This window comes from Glycine soja, chromosome 17, assembly GCF_004193775.1.
Source record: "Glycine soja cultivar W05 chromosome 17, ASM419377v2, whole genome shotgun sequence".
Lineage (NCBI taxonomy): Eukaryota > Viridiplantae > Streptophyta > Magnoliopsida > Fabales > Fabaceae > Glycine > Glycine soja.
Genome location: NC_041018.1, coordinates 34,411,117 through 34,433,046, shown reverse-complemented (window position 1 = coordinate 34,433,046; position 21,930 = coordinate 34,411,117). Strand labels below are relative to the sequence as shown.

General features: G+C 32.3%; 1 protein-coding gene and 1 long non-coding RNA gene across 5 annotated transcripts; one reads left to right on the top strand and one right to left on the bottom strand.

Moving 5' to 3' along the window:
• The first annotated feature begins 108 nt into the window (after positions 1-108).
• Positions 109-1,717, top strand: LOC114392290. Its single transcript, XR_003662278.1, has 2 exons — positions 109-584; positions 1,117-1,717. It is a non-coding gene; the product is annotated as an uncharacterized LOC114392290 (long non-coding RNA).
• Positions 1,718-14,134: 12,417 nt separating this feature from the next.
• LOC114393960 lies at positions 14,135-20,927 on the bottom strand. Of its 4 annotated transcripts, none has more exons than XM_028355480.1 (4): positions 20,765-20,927; positions 18,376-18,876; positions 14,530-15,097; positions 14,135-14,467 (listed from the first exon to the last, which is right to left on the bottom strand). In XM_028355480.1, exons 1-3 carry the CDS (start codon positions 20,835-20,837, stop codon positions 14,571-14,573), a joined length of 1,101 nt encoding a protein of 366 aa, XP_028211281.1. In that variant the 5' UTR covers positions 20,838-20,927; the 3' UTR covers positions 14,135-14,467; positions 14,530-14,570. The 4 variants fall into 4 exon arrangements, with proteins under 4 accessions (XP_028211281.1, XP_028211282.1, XP_028211280.1 ...); XM_028355481.1 differs by having other exon boundaries at positions 14,135-14,473; positions 14,534-15,097; XM_028355479.1 differs by having other exon boundaries at positions 14,135-14,469; positions 14,534-15,097.
• Between the last annotated feature and the right edge of the window lie 1,003 nt (positions 20,928-21,930).

Sequence of the window (21,930 nt, the reverse complement as noted above, 5' to 3'; positions counted from 1 at the left end):
TTTTTTACTGATTTATTTTGTTTTGTCTGTATATTGAATTTATAAATTTAAAATATAATTTCTATATTTCCTTGTATTGGTTGGATTTCCAAACAAGTAGTGTTGCTGGCAGACCATTCTAAAACCCCTCTTCTTGCATCCTGAGAACTCTCTAGTATCTCTCTAGTTGTACTTTGCGTTTTCTATTAGCCCTCCTCTTCTCTCTTTTTTTTTTTCACTTCATCAAATAAAATTCATTCACCTAAACCCTATGGTCGACGGAGCCAAAGCCAAAGGCAACGCAACCTTCTCCTCTGGCGGCAATTCACCACTTCTCTGATGCCATCGCCTTGGCCTCTACCAGCCATGTCCTCTATTCCAATCGATCTGCCGCATACACTTCTCTCAAAAACTACATCGAGAAGAAGGGAATATATAAGAAGAGCGGCGGAGCTAAAGGAGTAAGCATAGTAGACGAGAAAGGAGAGGAAGAGAATCAAAAGAAAGTAAGCAAGCAGGAAAGGGGAACAAGCAGTTGTTGAGGCCTGGCACCGGTCCCAAGCCAATTCTCGGTTAGAACATCACCATTCACTGCACTGGTTTCGGTCAGTCATTCTCTTTTTTCTTTTCCCTTTCTAAACTCTAAATCTCTCTCTGAGCATTCATGAAATCTACCTGTTGTTTGATGTGCTTACTATACTATCGGTCGATTTTGTGAGTAGGGAATAACGGTGACCTTTCTCATAAATTTTGGGGGTTACCTACCTATACCATTTCTCTTGGTACAAAAACTTGTCGCTATGCTATATAAGGAGATGGCTAAAATATCCAAGAGTCTTAGAATCTTTGTTACCACTCAGATTGTCACATGTTGGAATATCATTGATGATTATTTTCTATGCAACATATATATGATTCTTTCATCTGCATAATTTTTTTTTCTAACATTATTTCCAACTGGTGTTCTTTTTAAATGGAGGGTTATTAAATTCAATAGACCTTATCGTTTCACATGTTGATAATCTAGCAGTCCTCTCCAGATTATGCTTATGGTGTTGCTGGCTTTCCTTCTTAGGGGATACAACCCAACTTTGTCTTGAAATATTATTTCTGATCATTTCTAATTATTCTAAATAGAATATTGAGAAAGGGCAGAAGTACAAAGTAGTCTTCTATGCTAAAGCAGATGGTGCAATTAATCTAGACGTTTCATTTGTTGGATCGGAGAAAGGTGAAAAGTTGGCTTCAAATGGAGAGTTGCCTCCAGGAGCTGGAGTTATTCCTAGGGCTGTCAAGCAGATTTTTGACACATTTGAGAGCCAGAATGCTGAGTACAGTGTGAAGGTCACCTTTTTGGAATTGTATAATGAAGAAATCACTGATTTGCTTGCCCCGGAGGAAATAAGTTTGTCTTTTCTTTATTTATATTTATGATATATTAAATTCCTTTTCATATAGGGATGTGGCGGGGGTTTTATTAGAATTATCTAAGGAGTTCAATATTAAAAATTTTCTCCTTGTACTTTTGGACTCCCTGATTGACTACAGGTGTGCTTCCTATGATTGTCCTTCAGGAGATATATGCTTTAAGTAATATCTTATAGAAGCTTGTGTTTTGTGCTGATAAATGGAAAGATGTAATATTATTAATGATGTCTCTTAGAACTCTTGAAGGCTCTTTTAAGCCAACACATTATCTTTTATTTCAATATATATATATTATTTTCTACCGTCTTAATTACATAATCAAAACTGTATTTATCCTTGATTGTCTCAGGAACATACAGTGTGTCTTGAGGGATTTCTGGAATACTCCAATCATCCATATTTTGGTTTATCTCCTCAAATCGAACTTCTTCATCAAAGAGATTATGTTTTGGAGTGACCTCGTGGGTCTGATTGTCTTGCTCACTAACAAAATTTAAGTTTCTTGAGGTAGAATTTGAGGATGAAGATGATGAATTTGTACAGAAAGAAATACGAGAAAATGATCGTAACAAACGAACATGTTATTTTTCATCCTCTAGTATCTTTGCCTTCATGTGGTTCCATAGAAATGTCTCCATAAGGTTATATGTTACTAAGTTTTTTGGATCTGGAAAATAATATATATATATATATATATATATATATATAATTTTGACTTAAGATTGATAATATTAATATTATAGCCTGTAGATAAACATTATTTAATACATATATATAGTAATTTCTGCTTGGGTTTTTTTCTTGCTTGCTTTACTTGTGCTAATTGGTGAGTTAAGCTTATGTAAGTAGGTCGTTGCCATGTGCTTGGAGAGAAGGGAAATGCTTGTGTTGTATTTTAGTTGATGATCTTATTCTATTATGTTTCTTACACAAGTGTTAACAATTCTAAATGTTAATTTCTGTTTGCTTGGAGAGAATATTCAAGCTTGTCCTGAGTGTCTAATGATTTTTTTTCTTCTCTTTCAGTGTTGTAAAAGAAGACTTAAGGTATTTTTTTTTTCTTCACTCATATCATGGGAAGGCATTTATCAATTATCAAGCCTATGCATTGGTAGGCTTTCACCGAAGCTTGGTGTGGGATAATATGCTTTAAGTGTAATACTTATTGGTGGGAGGGTTTGGTATTGGTATCTAGTGTATGGATGCCTTACCCTATGGTTGTGTATTTTGTTTTGTGTTTTTTTTTTTTTTTTTATGTACTTTGGGGTATCTCTGGTACCTAATATGTTTTCAATATGTTTCATTTTGGCTGATTTGAAAAAAAAAAAATCTCCTTGGTTAGAAAAGCTGGGTTTGTGTGACTATGCATGTGTGTAGTGGAGATTCTAAATTCACACACACACATTCATGCGTGTCTTCAAAAATTAAATTATTAAATGGTTTTTTATTCAATATAAATTAAACCAATTATATAAAATTGTGTTATTTTATTATTATAAAGTTAAACTATAAAGTATAATACATGATTTATTTTTAATAAAAGCATTGTACTATTATTACTTTCATACTAGTTTAATGTGCAATGTTTTTTAAGCTAAATATTAGTTTAATTTTTTTATGATAATAATTAGTATAATGTTAAACCAGATTTTTATAGGCATGATTATTTATTTTAAAGCTATAATGTAAGTAAAGTAATTAAAATTAAAGAAATGTTAGTTAGACATTAATTTTGTATATATAACATCTATAACATAACAATGCTAAGGGATGTTTCGGGTGCTAATTCATTGTTGAATTAGCAGTGATTTACATAAGTTGTCCTTAATTCATGCACATTAATCACTTGTTAATTTTGCCCATATATGTGATTATTCGTACTTTACAATTCTGGACTGATTTATGATGTGGCTCAGTGGCTGGCCAGTTGGACATTTGATATCAATCCCTCTTGGTTTTTAGTATGTCGATTGCCCAATATTTGGTTTTTTGGATTGTCAAAGGGTCGCTTTCGAGGTGCCAAATTTTTTCAAACAAGAATGTTGTTTTTTCCTCAAAATTTTGTGGAGGCATTCTATCTTTTACAAATTATGGACTAACCAAGCGGATATGACCGGAAGACTTCTTGCCGGTTCATTGGCTTTTGAGAGCTGCATTCTGCATTATCTTATTGTTCGTATCTTACTCCCTAGATCTTCAAACCTTGCTCAAGTTTTTGAAGAAGATTTCATTGTCATGTGGGCCTTTCATAAAGGTTTACAAATTGATTGGGCACACCTTGTTAGATATCACATGCATAAGGCATTGCGATTGAATGCCCCATTGCTTTATCCTCATCTTGTTACCCTTTTCCTTCAACACTTCAACATCCCTCTTGATTCTGAACCTTATGTTCCAATCAAGAGATCATTCCTTATAGGCGCTTCAGTCATAGCATCCTTTGGTTATATAAAGGTGCATGATGGCTCTTGGGTGAAGAAGGGTGCTAGAAATGTTGGTGAAGAAGGACATGAAGGAGAAGATTCATCTCTTCTTTCAAAGATTATGGAAAGGTTTGATAGTCTTCAAAACCTTTGTTGGAGAAAGGTTTGATACCTTGGAATTGCAAGTGGATATACGCTTCAATGAAATGGAGTCAAGAATGACAAAGGTTGAAGATGTATCTTACATCCGGTCAAGCTTTGATCTTCCACCACCGTCGCCACCATCATCTTAGAATTATATTTTAATATTATTAGTACTTTGATTTTCAGCCTTGTATTTTGGCTATATTATTATGGTATTTGAACACAATTTACTATTTCCTTATTTGCATGGTATGGTTGAACAAGTATGTTATTTGACTATGTGGATTTCATAGTTAATCTATTTATGATTGTTGCTTCATGGCTCTTACTTCATGAATGCTGAATGAATGTTTAGTTATATTTGCATACTTAAATTTTGATACGCACTTTGGCTTTTTGTTGATGCCAAAGGGGGAGAGAAATGAGATTAAATCAAGAACTCACATGAGTAATTAATTTAATTTTAAGATAAACATAAATTCAAAAACAAAGGGGAAGAATTTATGAGAGTGATCGACTAGAAAAAAGTGTGTTTCTTGATTTTAGAAGTTGTCATCATCAAAAAGAGGGAGATTGTAGAAGCAAAACTTCATAGTGAATCAAAGGTGATTCAAAGGTGTTTTGATGATAACAAAAGATGATGACAAAGGTGATGACAAAAAGCTCAAAGATCAATCAAAGAATAACTCAAGTGAATCAAAGATCAATCAAAGAACAACTCAAGTTGATCAAAGATCAATCAAAGAACAACTCAAGTGAATCAAGAATAAGTCAAGAGTTCAAGATAAGAATAAAGAAGAATTCAAGACTCAAGAAGAAAGTCTAGAGTCAAGAATCAAGATTCAAGGTTCAAGATCTCAAGAATCAAGATCAAGATTCAAGACTCAAGATTCAAGAATGAATAGAAGACTCAATCAAGATAAGTATTAAAAAGTTTTTCAAAACTTTGAATAGCACATGAGTTTTTGACAAAACCTTTTACCAAAGAGTTTTTACTCTCTGGTAATCGATTACCAGATTGTTGTAATCGATTACCAATAGCAAAATTGTTTTGAAAAAGTTTTCAAATTGAATTTACAACGTTCCAATAAATTTCAAAAAGCTGTAATCGATTACAATGTTTTGGTAATCGATTACCAGTGCCTTTGAACGTTGAAATTCAAATTCAAATGTGAAGAGTCACATCCTTTCACACAAAAGCTTTGTGTAATCGATTACACTAATTTGGTAATTGATTACCAGTGTTTGTTTCTGAATAAATCAAAAGATGTAACTCTTCAAAAAGGTTTTGACTTTTTCAAATTGGTTTTAAGTTTTTCTAAAAGTTATAACTCTTCTAAATGGTTGTCTTGACCAGACATGAAGAGTCTATAAAAGCAAGGCTTTGTTTTGCATTTTTAATCGATCTTGAACACTTATTTCATACAATCCTTTACAAGTCTTTAATCTCTTTGAACTTCTTCTTTGTACCAAAAGCTTTCTGAAGTTTTCTGGTTTTCCAAACCTTAAAAACTTGTGCTATTCATCTTTTCATTCTCTTCTTCCTTTGCCAAAAAGAATTCGCCAAGGACTAACCGCCTAAATTCTTTTTGTGTCTCTCTTATCCCTTTTTCAAAAGAACAAATGACTAATCGCCTGAATTCTTTTGTGTCTCCCTTCTCCCTTGTCAAAGAATTCAAAACGACACAGTTTGAGAATTCTTTTGATTCTTCTCATTCCCTAATACAAAAGTGTTCAAAGGACTAACCGCCTGAGAATTTTTTTGTATCCCCATTCACAAAGTATCAAAGGTTTAACAGCCTGAGATCTTTGTCTTAACACATTGGAGGGTACATCCTTTGTGGTACAAATAGAGGGTACATCTACTTGGGTTTGACTGAGAACAAGAGAGGATACATCTCTTGTGGATCAGTTCTAGTGGAGGGTACATCCACTAGGTTCAAAGAGAACAAGGGAGGGTACATCCCTTGTGGATCTTTGCTTGTAAAAGGATTTTTACAAGGTTGAAAGAAATCTCAAGGACCGCAGGTCGCTTGGGGACTGGATGTAGGCACGGGTTGTTGCCGAACCAGTATAAAAACTCTTGTGTATTTGTCTCGTTCTTCCCTACTCTTTTACTTTTCGCCGTGCATTTAATTTCCACTTTTACTTTCTGTTAAATTTCTCTTCTACTCCTCATTCTCTTGACAATTTAGTAAAAGCCTTAGAAGACTAATTTTTTAATTAATAAAGGTTTAGGAATAATTAATTCAACCCCCCCCTTCTTAATTATTCTGAGGCCACTCGATCCAACAACGACATCATCCTCAATGGCATGGATTGGATCTGGTTCGATGGGGTCTAGAGTTTTGTTAGGGTTTTCCTATGCAGGGTTGTTATTGTTGTCGGTAGGGGTTTCCATTGGAAGCAAGAGATGGATCGATCAAACGATTTGGAAAAGGAATGAAAGGATGTAGTAGAGAATCGAACACCAAGATGGAATTACAAGTGGCGTGGGATTCCTGTTCCTAGGGAAAAAAGTAAGGTCAGAATGAGGGCAGGAGAGTGAGTCACTTCAGGCACAAGGGTGAGTGACTTAATTGACAGCGCATACCATGATTTTTTTCCAAAAATGCCATAGATTTCTCATTTCTATGACGGTTACAATACGACCTGTCGTTGTATGCTTCATTTGAAAACAGATTTTATAAAATTGTCATCGTTTACACACATCATAATTACAAAAATGTCATTGTCTATTCTTCTAAGACGGTTTCAAAGGATTGATGTGAAATGTGCGTCATAAAAGCCCATTTTTCTAGTAGTGTCCAAATGAATACTTGATAAGTATTAGGCAGCTATGAAACACAAATTTGCCTTAGCGGGTCGTGTTGGACAAATGGCCTCAATTATCTTAAGAATGGGTGAATTAATTTCCCACTAAAACATTTAACCCCCTTCTAAATGGTAGACTCAGAATGCAGAAGAAGAAACAACCATCAATTTAATAATGTTCTTTAAACATACAAGACAAAATTGATTGCAATAAAATAAATGAGATAAGGGAAGAGAGAAATGCAAACTCGATTTACACTGGTTCAACCACTTCCCGTGCCTAGGTCCAGTCCTTAAGCAACCCACTTGAGATTTTCCTCTCTCTTTGTAAAAATCCTTTTACAAAGTTTGAACCACACAGGGACAACCCATCCCTTGTGTTCAGGAATCCTTACAACTTAAGAGACCCTCGGTCCCTTAATCAATCTCTTTGAATAAGAAGATGAAGAAAAATTCTCTCTTTAAGAGAAGGATATTACAATTGAAGTTCATGGATGAACTCTTAATGGATTTGCAAGTGTTTGCCTAAGAGTTATTGAGAGAGCATTTGGAAATGAAGTTCTCTTGGAAAATCTCTCTCTTGCTTTTTGAAATCAGACACACACATATATATAGGCCCTTTGTGCCTTTTCAAAATGGTTTGAAGAGATGTGTCTTTTCAAAAAGCTTTTTTTTTGAATTTTTTCACTGGTAATCGATTACAGGTTTCTGGTAATCGATTACACAATTATATTTTGAAGGGTCATGACTTTTGAACTTGAATTTCAAGAGTTCCATTGCTGGTAATCGATTACAAACATCCGGTAATCGATTACAGGTTCAAAATTCAAATTCAAAACCCTTTTTAACAACTTTTTTCAAACTTTGTCTTCTAGTAGTCGATTACACTGTCTGGTAATCGATTACCAGAGCCTTGCATGTCTTGGAAAAACTTTGTTTTGAGGCAAAACTTGATCTTAAAGAAAGCTTGAAGCAAGGCTTTGTTTGTTGAAGCAATCTTGTATTAATCTTGAAGCAATGCTTATCCTTTGAAGCAGCCTTGTTTGATTCTTCTTTGGCATCATCAAAATCATGTATACATACATTCACATTCTCCCCCTTTTGATGATGACAATCATTATCAAGTGATTTCTTTTCGACATCATCAAAACATGCATGATTCACATTCTCTTCTTTTTTGATGATATCAAGCAAATTCTTTTTGACATCATCAAAACCTGCATGATTTATATTCTTCCCCTTTTTGATGATGACAATCGCCTATAGGTTAGGAGCAACAAAAAATATCTATTTGTATATAGTTTCTTCCCCTTGGTTTAGTAATGATTGCTTATGAGACAGTTGAAGATTTCATAGATTTCATATATAAAAAGTTGTCTCATAAAGAATAGATAATTTTCCTTACTCTCTTATCTTTTATCTATCTCTCCCCCTTTTGATGATGACAATAATCTGAAATCAAGATAAATGATATGCAATTTATAATGCGTGCTCACAACCCTTACCCCCCCTAAATTTATGCCTAAGTTCATGATAAACTCTACCCTTAAGTTCTCTCCCCCTTTGGCAACATCAAAAAGCCAAAAACGGTCGGAGAAAAGAATTAAATTAGGAGCTTAATACATCTAGACAAAAATAACCATAGCATAATCCAACTGATTTAATCCATAACATAATTCAAGCAAGTCTAATCAAACCAAGACAAAAGCAAAACAAAGGCTAAAAGATCCAACCACAAAGAAACCATATCCAAGACAAGTAAGAACACAATAAAATGTAACCAAAGTACTAAGGATTAAAAGCCAAAATACAAGGCTAAGAAATAACCATAAAACTAAGGAAATAAAGCATAATCAAGTTAAGAGTCAGCCGGGGGATCGAAGCAACGCCTAATGAAGCTCATATCATCTTTGAGACTATTGATCCTCGTGTATCCATCTCATCAAAGCGTGCATCCATTGCATCAAGGCGAGTATCCATCGCATCAAATCATTCACCTACAAAAGCTCGAAGACCACGAAGTTCTGTGAGGACTTCGGTTAGAAGAGAAGAGGAATCAACCCTTTGTAGTGGAGGAGATGGGGTACATTCGTCAGGAATAGGCAGATGCAAGTCTTGTTTATGAATCCATTGACCATCAACATCCTTTCGGTAACCAAAGGAGGTAACCACACCAGCACCAATAGAAAAAGATTGTTTTACTTGAACAAAGGGTTCATCATCCAAAGGAATTTGGAAATGACGAAAAAAAAAGGGTGACAAGATGAGGATACAAAAGAGGTGCATTGATCCGTAATGCCTTATGCATACGGTACCTAACCAAGTGGGCCCAGTCAATCTGACGACCGATAAGAAAATCCTACATGAGAATCAAGTCCTCTTCATAGGCTTGAGCAAGATTAGACAAATGGGGTAACAAAATGCAAACAATGATGTAGTGCATGATGCGACAGTCAAAGGTTAATGACCCAGCAAGCAATCTGCCGATCATATCAGCCTAGTCATTACAGACCATACGGTGAGCATCATGACTTGAGTAATCAAACTTCCAGTCATCAAGAATAGTGTCCTCAAAAGGAACACCTTGACTGGGTAATTTAGTCAATGAGAAGAATAAAGATTGATTAATAACAATGGGTATATTTTGCATCTCAGAGTAAAGAATATCATTTTGAATTTTCAAATTAGAATAGAAAAACTAGTTCAGGAAAGTAAGGCAGTTTCAGAGACATAAAATCAATCAAACCAGAATTTTGAAACACTTGATAACAATCAAATATTTCTCCATCAAAGAATTCAAGATCAAGGTACTTAGGATCTAGAATGATCCTAGAAGAAAATTGGGAAGAGTACCTTAGACGTTGATCATCTGAAGAAAATAAAGTAGATGATCATGGGGATGACACGGAAGAGGAACCGGTGTTGTGGATGCTTCAGTTGGTCCGTGGCAGCGATGGCCAGCAACGGCGGTGATGGAGGAAGAACCCTTTCTCTTTTTTGTTGATTTAGCCATTTGACAAAGTTTTTGCAGATCTCAATCGGTGTAATCAAAAAAGGAATGAAAAAGATGAAGTTTGGACTTTGTGGGACATGATTTGGTGAAGAAATGAAGGAGATATGAAGGTTTGAAAGTTTGGGAATGGTGGTGTGTCGTCACTACGAAGAGGAGAAGATAAGGTCTGCACAAGAGCCTAGAAAACGCGATTTTTATAGTCCAGGATGCCTTGAAATCGATTACAATGATTGGTAATCGATTATAGGATGAGTCAGCCTATTGGGAATCGATTACAGGGCTATTGTAATCGATTACAAGCCACCTGTTCTAGTGTAATCGATTACATGTATTGGTAATCGATTACTAGAACACTAAACTAGCCTTTTCTCCTAAAAATGACCTATTTCTATTCCTATAAACATCATCTAATGCTATCAATCAATCATACTAACAAACATTGAATATCAATCAAGTAAAGTCAATCATAATAACACATCAATCAAACACAATCAAATAAAATCAATCATTAAACATTTCAAATCAAATTAATTAAATTAACAATCAACTAACTATGCACAATAATTTCTATTCCAAAAACAATTCAAATTTCAAATTCCAACTTCCAACTTCAACTTCCAGTAACTTCCACTTCCAACTTCCAACTTCCATTTTCAACTTTCAACTTCTAATAACTTTCACTTTCCAACTTCCAAATTTTAATTTCAAATTCAAAATTTCATTTTCTAAATTTGAAATAGTTTTCTTAAAATATGAAACTAATTTGAAAAGTTTAATAGATTCTTTATGTAAGTCATTAAATGCATCTTGAAGTTCATCAAAAGAAATAGATAAGTCATCTCATAGTTAAAAGACATTACCTCTTCAAAGACAATAAAAAACTTAAGTAGAAATAATCATTAAAAAAATCATCAAAGACAATCAAATCTCAATCAAAAGTTAACAATCATAAGCAAAAATAATCAAAAGTAATCAATCAAAGACAAGTGACCTGTTGGTATCATTTGATATCACTTGTTGGGCTTGTTGATTAAGTGACCTTTGTTTGTTGTCTCCATAGATCACATATTCACTATCTATGGGAGAAATATGAATAAACTTTTATGCATCTCTCGCCATGTGTTTGGAGCAACTGCTATCAATGTATCAACTTTGCTCTTCTCTGCTTTCATAGTCTTTCAACATGAGATCCAAATTTATGATTTTATTTTCTGAATCACTTGAAGAATTTATGTCATTATCTTCCCAAGTGATGTATGCTTTCTTTTCTTTCTTTTCTTTGAAATTCCTCTTATCGGATTTTTTCATTCTTCTTTTAAAGACAGGACAATTGAATCTCATATGCCCAGGTAGATCGCATTCATAGCATTTTAGGGCTAAGGAGGAATCTTCTTCTTTCTTCTTTGGATCGATGTTTGATTTCTTTTGTTTCTTAGAAACTTATTGAATCTTTTCACAAAATCTGAAATCATCATCTTCTTCTTCTCTAGTTTTTTTTAATAGTTGCATTTCTCTCTACCATTGTAGGAATAAAGGGATCAAATTCAATGGCTTCCCATATATTTAAATCTATGGCTTCAATAAAGATATGCATTCAAGTTTTCCAATAGTGATAATCATCACCATTGAACATAAGAAGCCTATTAATAGAATTTCCCACAGGAAATGGAAAGTTAGATGAAGCCATAATTATTCTTGAAGTTTTTAAACTTTAGACAAGAATCTTGCTCTGATACCACTTGTTGGGCAAATGGCCTCAGTTATCTTAAGAAGGGGTGAATTAATTTCCCGCTAACAAACTTTTAACCCCCTTCTAAATGATAGGCTCAGAATGCAGAAAAAGAAGCAACAGCCAATTTAATAATGTTCTTTAAACATGCAAGACAAAATTGATTGCAATAAAATAAATGAGATAAGGGAAGAGAGAAATGCAAACTCGGTTTATACTGGTTCGACCACTTCCTGTGTCTACGTCCAGTCCTCAAGCAACCCACTTGAGATTTTTCACTCTCTTTGTAAAAATCCTTTTACAAAGTCTGAACTACATAGGGACAACCCATCCCTTGTGTTCATGAATCCTTACAACTTAAGAGACCCTCGGTCCCTTAATCAATCTCTTTGAATAAGAAGAAGAAGAAGAATTCTCTATTTAAGAGAAGGATATTACAATTGAAGTTCATAGATGAACTCTTAATGGATTTGCAAATGTTTGTCCAAGAGTTGTTGAAAGAGCATTTGACAATGAAGTTCTCTTGGAAAATTTCTCTCTTGCTTTTTTAAATCAGATACACATATATATAGGCCCTTCGTGCCTTTTCAAAATGGTTTGAAGAGATATGTCTTTTCAAAAAGTTTTTTCTGAATTTTTTCACTGGTAATTGATTACAGATTTCTGGTAATCGATTATCTAGTTATATTGTGAAGGGTCATGACTTTTGAACTTGAATTTTAAGAGTTTCGTTGCTGGTAATTGATTACAAACATTTGGTAATCGATTACAGGTTCAAAATTCAAATTCAAAACCTTTTTTAAAAGTTATTTTTCAAACTTATCTTCTGGTAATCGATTACACTACCTGGTAATCGATTATCAGAGCCTTGCGTGTCTTGGAAACACTTTGTTTTGAGGCAAGACTTGATCTTAAAGAAATCTTGAAACAAGACTTTGTTTGTTGAAACAATCTTGTATTAATGTTGAAGTAATGTTTATCCTTTGAAACAGCCTTGTTTGATTCTTCTTTGATATCATCAAAATCATGTATACATATATTCACAGGTCGGATAACACAAAGGTGCTACTCATGCCCGACCCAATTCATTGTCATCCATAATTGAGATCCATATGATTAAGTTGAGGAAGAATAATTTTTCAAACACATGCTCAATTTAAAATTAAACAAAAGAAATCAAACTAGAATTAACTATGCCACGATTGTTCACTATCAAAAGAGTGTCCTTAAAAAATTATGGCATCTCTCAGTCGACTACTGTAGTCATAAATTCCAAACAATTTTGCACCAACCAAGTGACCACCACATCTTAGCTAGTTGGATTTTTCGGTCCATGAAGTTGGGCTTGCCTTCTTAGTAAATTCACCTTGGTATTGCAAATGATGGTCAATGATTGGGAGTTATTGATCCAATGCATTATTTCCTGTAATTTGAAGTGCTCGCCTTGACCAATGTTTATCTGCCTAAATGAAGACGTGTGCATAAAAAAAATGAAGACATGCTATATATAAGAATGAGTTCGTATTACTTGCCTTTTGAAGCATCAAAGAATATTATACATTATTATAATTAAGGCTGTCTCAGCAATGCTGTGTTTGCACGACAGCGTTGAATCAAGGAATAATTACTCTGTTGTTGGCATCTTATGGTTCAACCTAGAGAAGTAAAGGACCAATGAGCAGTAACAAGTAACAGCTTATTGAAATACAAAATTAATCTTTTTGGTTAAATATGTTTTATTTTTAATAAATATTTAATTTTTTTTCTTTAATAAATTTTTGTTTTACATTAAATTCTTAATAAAATAATAATTCTTTTTTAGTCTCCGATAAATTAATAAATTTTGATCCGACACATTTATTTCATTTGTTATTTGTCAGAAATAAAACAAAATATTAAAAGATTAAAAATAAAATTATTTTATTAAAAATTTAACATAAAATAAAAATTTATTATAAAACAAACGTAAAACTTAGATATTTATAAGAATAAAAAACATATTTACCCCTTAATATTTATTTTGTCATTAATTTTAAATGAAATATTGATAATGATAAAGGTCGAGACTGTAAACAAAAACCAAAGATTTCAGGATACAAAGGAATGTATAGTTAAATATGGAACAATAACCGCTGATTCAGAGGGATGTATAGTTATATATCTAAAACTAAACTTGACTAGAAAACATAAATCAGTTTCCAGTAAGCAGTAATGCAAGTAAAATTAGTTACTATGTTGTTTCGGCAACTTCAGTTTCCACTAATCTAAGCTTTTTCAGCAACTGTTGGTTTTGAGATTCTGAACTATTGAGATAATCTAATACTCTTTTTCTGCGAGGATGCGTCATTGAGTACTTAGATTCCATATTTTACATGAATTTGGACACAACCCAATTTTGCAAATATAATCTCTGTCGTTTTGTACAAGTGCATCTAAATTGTACTCAAACAAATGTTTATCTCTGGGTTCCATCACTTGGAGAGACAAAAAGAAGAAATGTAAAAACTTTTCATAAAATTTTGAATTAATTAAGCTAATTGGCAAACTTAACTCTAGTTAAAAGGAATCCACATTAAAATTTAACATCAACCAACAACAAGGACGAAGACAAATTGATAATTAATTAAAGTAAAACATTGTTTATAGCATAAAATTAAAGCAAGGTTGTGAATAATCTATATTTCTTTCGCATCATTTATTCAAAGTACATGAAAGGATTTATAGAAACACGCCAGCGTATATATACTATACGTCTATATATAGATGATACTTGTTATACACACTTTTTTTTTTCTCATATTAAAATGAAAATCAAACTCATTACCTCTCAGGCCTCTTGAGAAAAAAAGACAGAAATTATTAAGAAACATTCTTAATTATTCTCCTAACTATATAAAATCAAAGGCTAGCTCTGAACCCATATATATATATATATATATATATATATATATATATATATATATATATATATATATATATATATATATATATATATATATATATAATACTTCGATTGATTAGCCTCACACCCTAGTTAGCATCATGGTTTACGCAGGCTCACCAACTTGACATCATCAATCACAGGCCCACAGAGTGAAGAGAAGTCATCACTTCTCATGGTGTAGAATGTGCTAAGGAACATGACTCTTGTTCTAGGGGTAACCGCCACAAACTTGAGTGCAGCACGCTTGAACCCTCCATTGCCTTTGGACTCATAGGGCACCTTGATGGTGTCTTTGCCTGCAAAGGCTTCCACAATCATGGACCCTTCACAGGAGTTGCTAGCATCCCCAACAGAGAATGAGAGAACATAGGTTTTGCCAGGGATGGTTCTGGCAACTTGAGCAATGGCACTCTCTTTGCCTGCTATTAGCTCCACTGCTCTCTTGCCTTGAGGGACTGAGAAGTGGTCTGAGTCTATGTACTTCACTGCCTTTAGGGACTCAACCATCCACCCTGGGAGGGGAGAGTGGTCATCCTCAATGTTTGGGGGGATGATCACTCCCCAAGATGAGTTGGGAAACACATAGGGTCCTTCTTCAAATCCACCATTCTTTAGTATATTCTCTGTGGAGTGTGAGATATGTTAATTAGTTAAGAGATGTACATAGAAGAAAAATCACTAATTTGAAGATTCAATGAGTAAATATGGTCCAGTTTTTATTTATCTTTTGGAATCAAAAACAGATATTAATAAAGTTTACAATAATTAACATATTTTACTTAATTGTCAATTAAGTTAGATTTCATTTTTTTATTTCAATCAACAAATGTTAATTGCTAATATTATTAATTTTTATTAGCGGGATATTCAAATCTTATATCTTCAAGCTAGATTTGAGGGTCCAAGTAGTGTTTAAAAGATACAAGATAAGTCATATACAAATCACATTCATGATTATGTTCTCTAATAAATATTTATTTTATTTTCATTTAGTCAATGAGAAGTGAGGACACATGTATCAAGTTTTTTTTATTTTACATGATGTATGAAGTTATCCGCTTTCATTCTTGAAAATAACATTTTTGAGAACATAAGTATAAAATGATATTCATGAGTATTTTAAAAAATGTTCGGTTAACAACTAAAATTTGTTGAAATATCTTTACGAAAGTGGTGAGCAAAAGAAAAATTAAAAGGATAAAAATGAAAGTTTTATATAGAATAATGTTATTATTGCCCAATAGGGATCAACTTATCCACCCCTTTACTGATAAAGAAAAACTATCCACCCTTTCCATTGAGAATGAAAACATGAGAATATATATGAAAATTATTTTTTTGGGAAAATATTTTGCCTTGATTTTTTTAATCTTGTATCACACGAGAATACACATTTCTAGTTATATATTCTCAGAAATCTGTCAAGATTACTTGAAACAAATACATACTGAATGTGTAATTTATCAGTCAAATTAGTTCCAAAATTTAAGATGTAGGAACCTAATCTGACGAAATAAATTTCACATTCAAGAACATTAATAAGCATAATTTCTAACATTCATACACTTATATAGTTGATTCTCTACCTTCCAAATTATTTACTCGTCAATTTAATGTAGTGAACTCGCTAAGAAATTCTGAATTGTTAAAAGCAAGTTATAAGTGGTACTACATTGTGCATAAATTAATAGTCACCTAACTGAAGAAATAAAGTGGATAGTATTCATTGCTAGTCGAGGTCCCATATAATTTCTCTCTCACACACACACATATATATATAGACACACTCATTTAATTTTCTCTAGCATTATTTTGTTCCATTTTTAGCGGAGCAATGTTCTGTGAAATCCGAACGCTTTTCTTCACCAAGGTAAGTAATGAATAGTTATCTGATTCCATATCACACATGCAATGAAGACAAGTAATAAGAAAAACAGCTGTTATATATTATTCTAGTGTCAGACAAATTCTGAATTTGAATTTATGCTGCCTTTTGTACTAGCTCCAATAGAAGCTTTAGAGGGATAGGATGCATAATTGCATTTCATAAATATGATCATAACATCCTACCTACCTAGATAATATGGCGAACTATGAATGTAGGACCACAGCCAACGGTTCTTAGTTGTCTCATATCTTTGCATAAACATGCTAATACAATATTTAACTTATTGCCTTCATAGGTATTAATCCATTTTCTTTCTCTTGAGCTATTAATGTTTGTTCTTATATGATTTCTTTGATTAAGCATTCCAATTAACAGCCATGTTAGCAATAATCACGAGGAATATAGCATCAGATCAAACAGTCTGTGTGCATGTGTAATGTGTTCATGACTATTTGGCAACGTATGAAAAAGTTATACTAGCATTTAAGTGTCTAACTAAAATTTCTTAAATTCGTTTTATAATTGTCCTTTTATTATTTTAGTAGGGATTTCTAGACCCATCATTTTCTCAAACTTCGTCTCGACCTATTTGGACTGGGTTCGGGTTCTGTATATAAATTGAGCTAAGGTAGTGTTGTCCAGCTTTTTTGTTTGTCTTTTCTTCCCTTAAAAGAATAAGTTTAACTAGATATTTTTAGAAGAAAAAAAATCTTAAAAAAGTAATAATATTACTTTTTACAGTTTTTTTTTTAAATTTAACAAACGTATTTTTTTGAAAAAAAACAAAAAATTGACCTCCCTCTCCACTCTCCAGTCTCCATCTGATCTTAAATAAATGACATAAGTCAATTATTACGGGACTATATGAAACAAAAACTCTTACCATATAAGGACAAAACATCTTCAGTTTTATTTTTAAAATTCTTATTTTGAACTTTAATATTAAAGTAACTTTTAACTAAAAGAAAAACACTGCAAGATAATTTTAGATCAAATTTGATCGATTAATACCCACTCTATATATCACAAAGTCAATTATTGCTTTAAAATATTATTGTTGTACATATTTCAAAACTTAAATCAATAGAATTCTAAACTTAAATTAATATATATTTCAAAACAAAATTTTTTATTAGTATAAATTAATTTAAATTACATATTGTAAAAAAATTTATAATTTTTATTGCTTTTTTTTATAGATAATTTTAACTACTTCTAAAACGTTATAAAATAATGTTACATAATAACGCGTGATTAATTAATATCAACATTATCTTGATTTCCAAGCTTGTCAGATTTGAACTCAAAACATGATGCAATTAAATAATAATAATAAAATTAGCCGTAATTTTTTAAAATTCTTTTAGTAATATTTTTCAATCAAAATTAAATTACGAACACCTTACCGTAATACCGTAATTTTTTAAGTTCTTTTAACAATATTTTAAAATTGGAGTTTCACTTATGTAATTCATGTAAAAAAATTATTATTTGAACATATAAGTCAAATTTTAATTAGAAAATCATCCAAAAAAATAAACAAACTAGGAAACTAGCACATAAGTTTCGTGACTTTGTCTAATAAAAATATATATATCTAACATATAAATTTAATTTTAAAAACTACATATCTAAGTTTTGCCACTGTCTCTTTCCAAAAAAAAAAAAAAATTGTGGACTTTGTCACTGTAAAATAAAACATCTAAGTTCCAACTCATTTCATCACATAGGCATCCCTAATATCTATATTTTGTTTTCCATAAATATTAATCATTAATTATTACTCTCTTGTTAAAGGTGAAATTAAACCATCGACATTTTTTCTTCTTCTCTACTCCTTTTACCATCCATCAACCTCATAACTCCACCCTAATATCTATATATAAGCAGAACTCATCATATAATCCTTAATTATACACAGTTAAACTATTTACAAATATCAAGACAAGCAGGATTGATTAAACTTACTAAACAGTAAAAATAATAAGTAAAGAAGAGAATAACTAAACTTACGGTTAGTAGCTTTGGGAGGGTAGAGAGTCCTGAGAGCAACGGAATCAACAAGCGGGCCACACGCGGGATCCTCCTCTTTTCCAGGGTTATGAATCAGCATCTCCACCGTTTCACTCTCTGCCTTAAACCCGAACGCAATGGGATCCCAACCACTGCTCGTGTACAAAGTCTGAATAGGAATCACACCCCAATCAGGAGTGACGGAAATGTTGAGCCTCTCCTCTTGTGCACACGTGCGAGCCACCATGAAGGTGATGGAGTAGTACATGCCCTTGATCACCTTGATTCTCTGCTTGATGGAGGCCTCGTTCCCTAGGCGCACCGCGTAGGCACCCTCTGGGACGACGAGCAACATGTCCCCTTGCTTTTGGCCGGATTTTATGTACTCCACAAAGCCGGAGATCTCCCATTCTGGGATCGAGTGGCTCCCGCCCACCACCACTGTTCCTTTTAGGGCGGAGGGCTTTGGACCCAACTCAAAGTTGCCGTTGGCAACTAAACCTATAGTATTATGAACTAATTAGAATCATGATAAACGTAATTTAAAAATTAATAACTTTATCATATATGACAACGTGATAATTAGATGTTAATGTAAACAAAAATATAATATCAATACATAAATTATTTACGGAATCAAAATTATTAATTGATAGAAAAAATGCACATTAGGATTGACTTTAAGTAACTTTATCTAATAGAAATTAAATTATTGATACATATGTTAAAAGTCTACTTTAACAATAAGATATATTATATTAAAGAAGAAATATTAGTAATATAATTTTTTTACTCCCTCTTTCTTTCTCATTTGGTGGATTCCATTCTTAAATATCAGTGACACTCACATAATTTTCAATTAAAAAAAGTGTGTTGAAAATAGAAATTATTATATGGTTCAAAATTATGTATCTATGTGACACAATTATAGCAATTTAAACAAATAAAAATTAGTCAAAATCATATATATAGTTATAGGATCATGTAGTAATTTCTCGAAAAAGAGTATTGGAATATATGTTTGCAATTATATTGGATACACAATTAGCATGTAAATTCACATCCAAGAATATAAAAAGGCAAAAGCATCAAATTGTTGCTTCTCAGTCAATGCACATCGATCCAACATATAAAACGTGAAGCTAATTAAACACACGGTCAAAGAATGTGTTACTGATCTCTAATGTTACATGATGTAATGTATTAAATAATATATAGAACATTTATACCAACAAAACAATGTTAATATATAATTCATAATATTTATAATAATAATCGTTAAATGAATTAATAATATCAGAAGCAAATCTAATATCTAAGTGTTCGCATTTTTCTTTTTTCTTTTTAATTATATATTTCATCTTATGCTAAGATAATGGATACCATTTTTTTTCACAGGACCACTTTTGTAATTAAATCAACAAGAAAGATATTTTAGAACCCAGCTAAGTCCAATCCAATTACTACCAACTCTGTCCCAAAATCCTCCAATTGCTAGTTATAGTACAGTGAATTGAGAAATATATCTCTGAAGCCATGTGGTGGTGCAGTCCACCACCACCTATGTGGTTGTTCACTAACGTCCCTAGTAACACACATGGCCATGTGAGTTTTCAGAGCAACATGCATGCATCGTGCTTAGCCTAAAATGTAGGCCCCAGAACGAAATAAATTAAGGAATTTATGAGAGCCGTGCGACTCTCAAAGGTCACCGTCATATAGGGCTAGTAGTTAACCCCAGCATAATTGAATGTCAAGGAAGAGAAGAAGGGATATATTGCTAGAAAGATTATTGAGGGGCGCATATCTTGTTCATAAATTATGTCCACATCAACGAATTAATAAATTCACCCCTTCGGATTTTGTAATACCCAAATTTTAGTTTCAACCTTTTGATTGATTATTACAACTCATATGGTGTGACGCACATGACACAATATTGGTCAGTGTTTATAGTTTGGTCTGAAAACTTAATTTAGAACTCAATTATGCAAATGAATATTAACAAAAGAGAGAAATCATAGTTGGTAAGAGACAGTCCAACTTTGAGTGACAGCAAATTTTTTGGAGAAATTTTAAAATCTCGATGGCCAATCAAAATATTAATTTGCAATTATACGCGTAAAAAATTAAAAATATTAACAAAAGAGAGTTTTTCGTTTGCTAGCTAAATGGGAAAGATTATGAACATTGAACTTAACGGTTGGAGTGTATCAAATTAGATGGGTAGTATTTTTTGAATAATTAGAGTACCCTTAAGTGCTTATATACAATGACGACAACAAAATTTAAACCTAAAACTTCGTATAAATTACACAAATACTTGCTACTATGTACATGTATGTGTATATATGCATTATATATGAATATTGAATTTGTAGCTTCTTACCGTCGATAATAGAGAAGGAGACATGAAAAGTGGCACAAAGGAGCACCGACAGAAACATGAACCTTCCCTTCATGTTGTTTGGGATGTGAAAATCTGCAAGTTTTTAGGATAATGACGTGAAAAGGGAAGAAGATGGAAGAAAGGAGAAAGAAAAAAGCATAGTGGAGCAGCGCACAGAGGGGCTTGGCCTTATATGCATGCTTTGTTACCATATGAGACTTAAATTTGACGTAAAATATCGAATATGCCATTGAATGTTTATCTTCACGATCATTAGGTTGATGGTTTGACCTATTTGACCCTGCTTTTTGGGGGCATTGTAATATGAAGCGAATCCGACTCCTTTGAGGAAAAAAAAAAAGAAAAGAAAGCAGGGGATAACAATTAAAAAGAAGAAGAAATTTAATTAAGATATCACATGCTTACTTATGATGTACTTTTTTATTATATAATTCTATAATAATTTTTTGAGCTTACTTATAAAAGCCTTTTTTTTTATTACAAATATAAAAGCCTTTCACTAGCCTGCTTTGATGACATAAAATTATTACTTAAAAAAGATATTATAATTAGCCCTAAAAAGTTGACTAGTAAACTAAAATGCATATACAATAATAATTAATAGAAAATAAAATAAAAATTCTTAGTTGCTAGACTTCAATGTGTTTTTTTATTTTGTAAATAATAAGATTAAGGCCCCAAGCAAATACTAAAAATGGATCGCAAGAAAATAAAATAAATTATAAAAGATATATCTACTAAAACAACATAAGACAGATAAGAAAAAAAAATTCTTCATTTGACCTCAAGAGAATAACCATATATAATTTGCTTATTTGCTAAAATCTTAAATGTGCTATGTAGTCTCTTGTATCCATTATCGTGTTTTAGTCCTGATAAAGAATCTCTATTTATTTTTAGGCAAGCCATTAACCTAATTTTACTTCTTCATACTGTAAAAAATGTCCTTTTATAAATAAAATTATTTATTTAAAAATTATAACAAAGATAAGTCCAAGACATATGCTTTTAATTTTGTATGTATAGAAGCTTGCTCAAGCATGACTTTTTTTGTTTAAAAATATTGTATCGTCACTTTATTCTTTAAATATTTTAAAATTCATTATAAATTAAAATTTGATTAGACTTTATATAATTCAAACTTC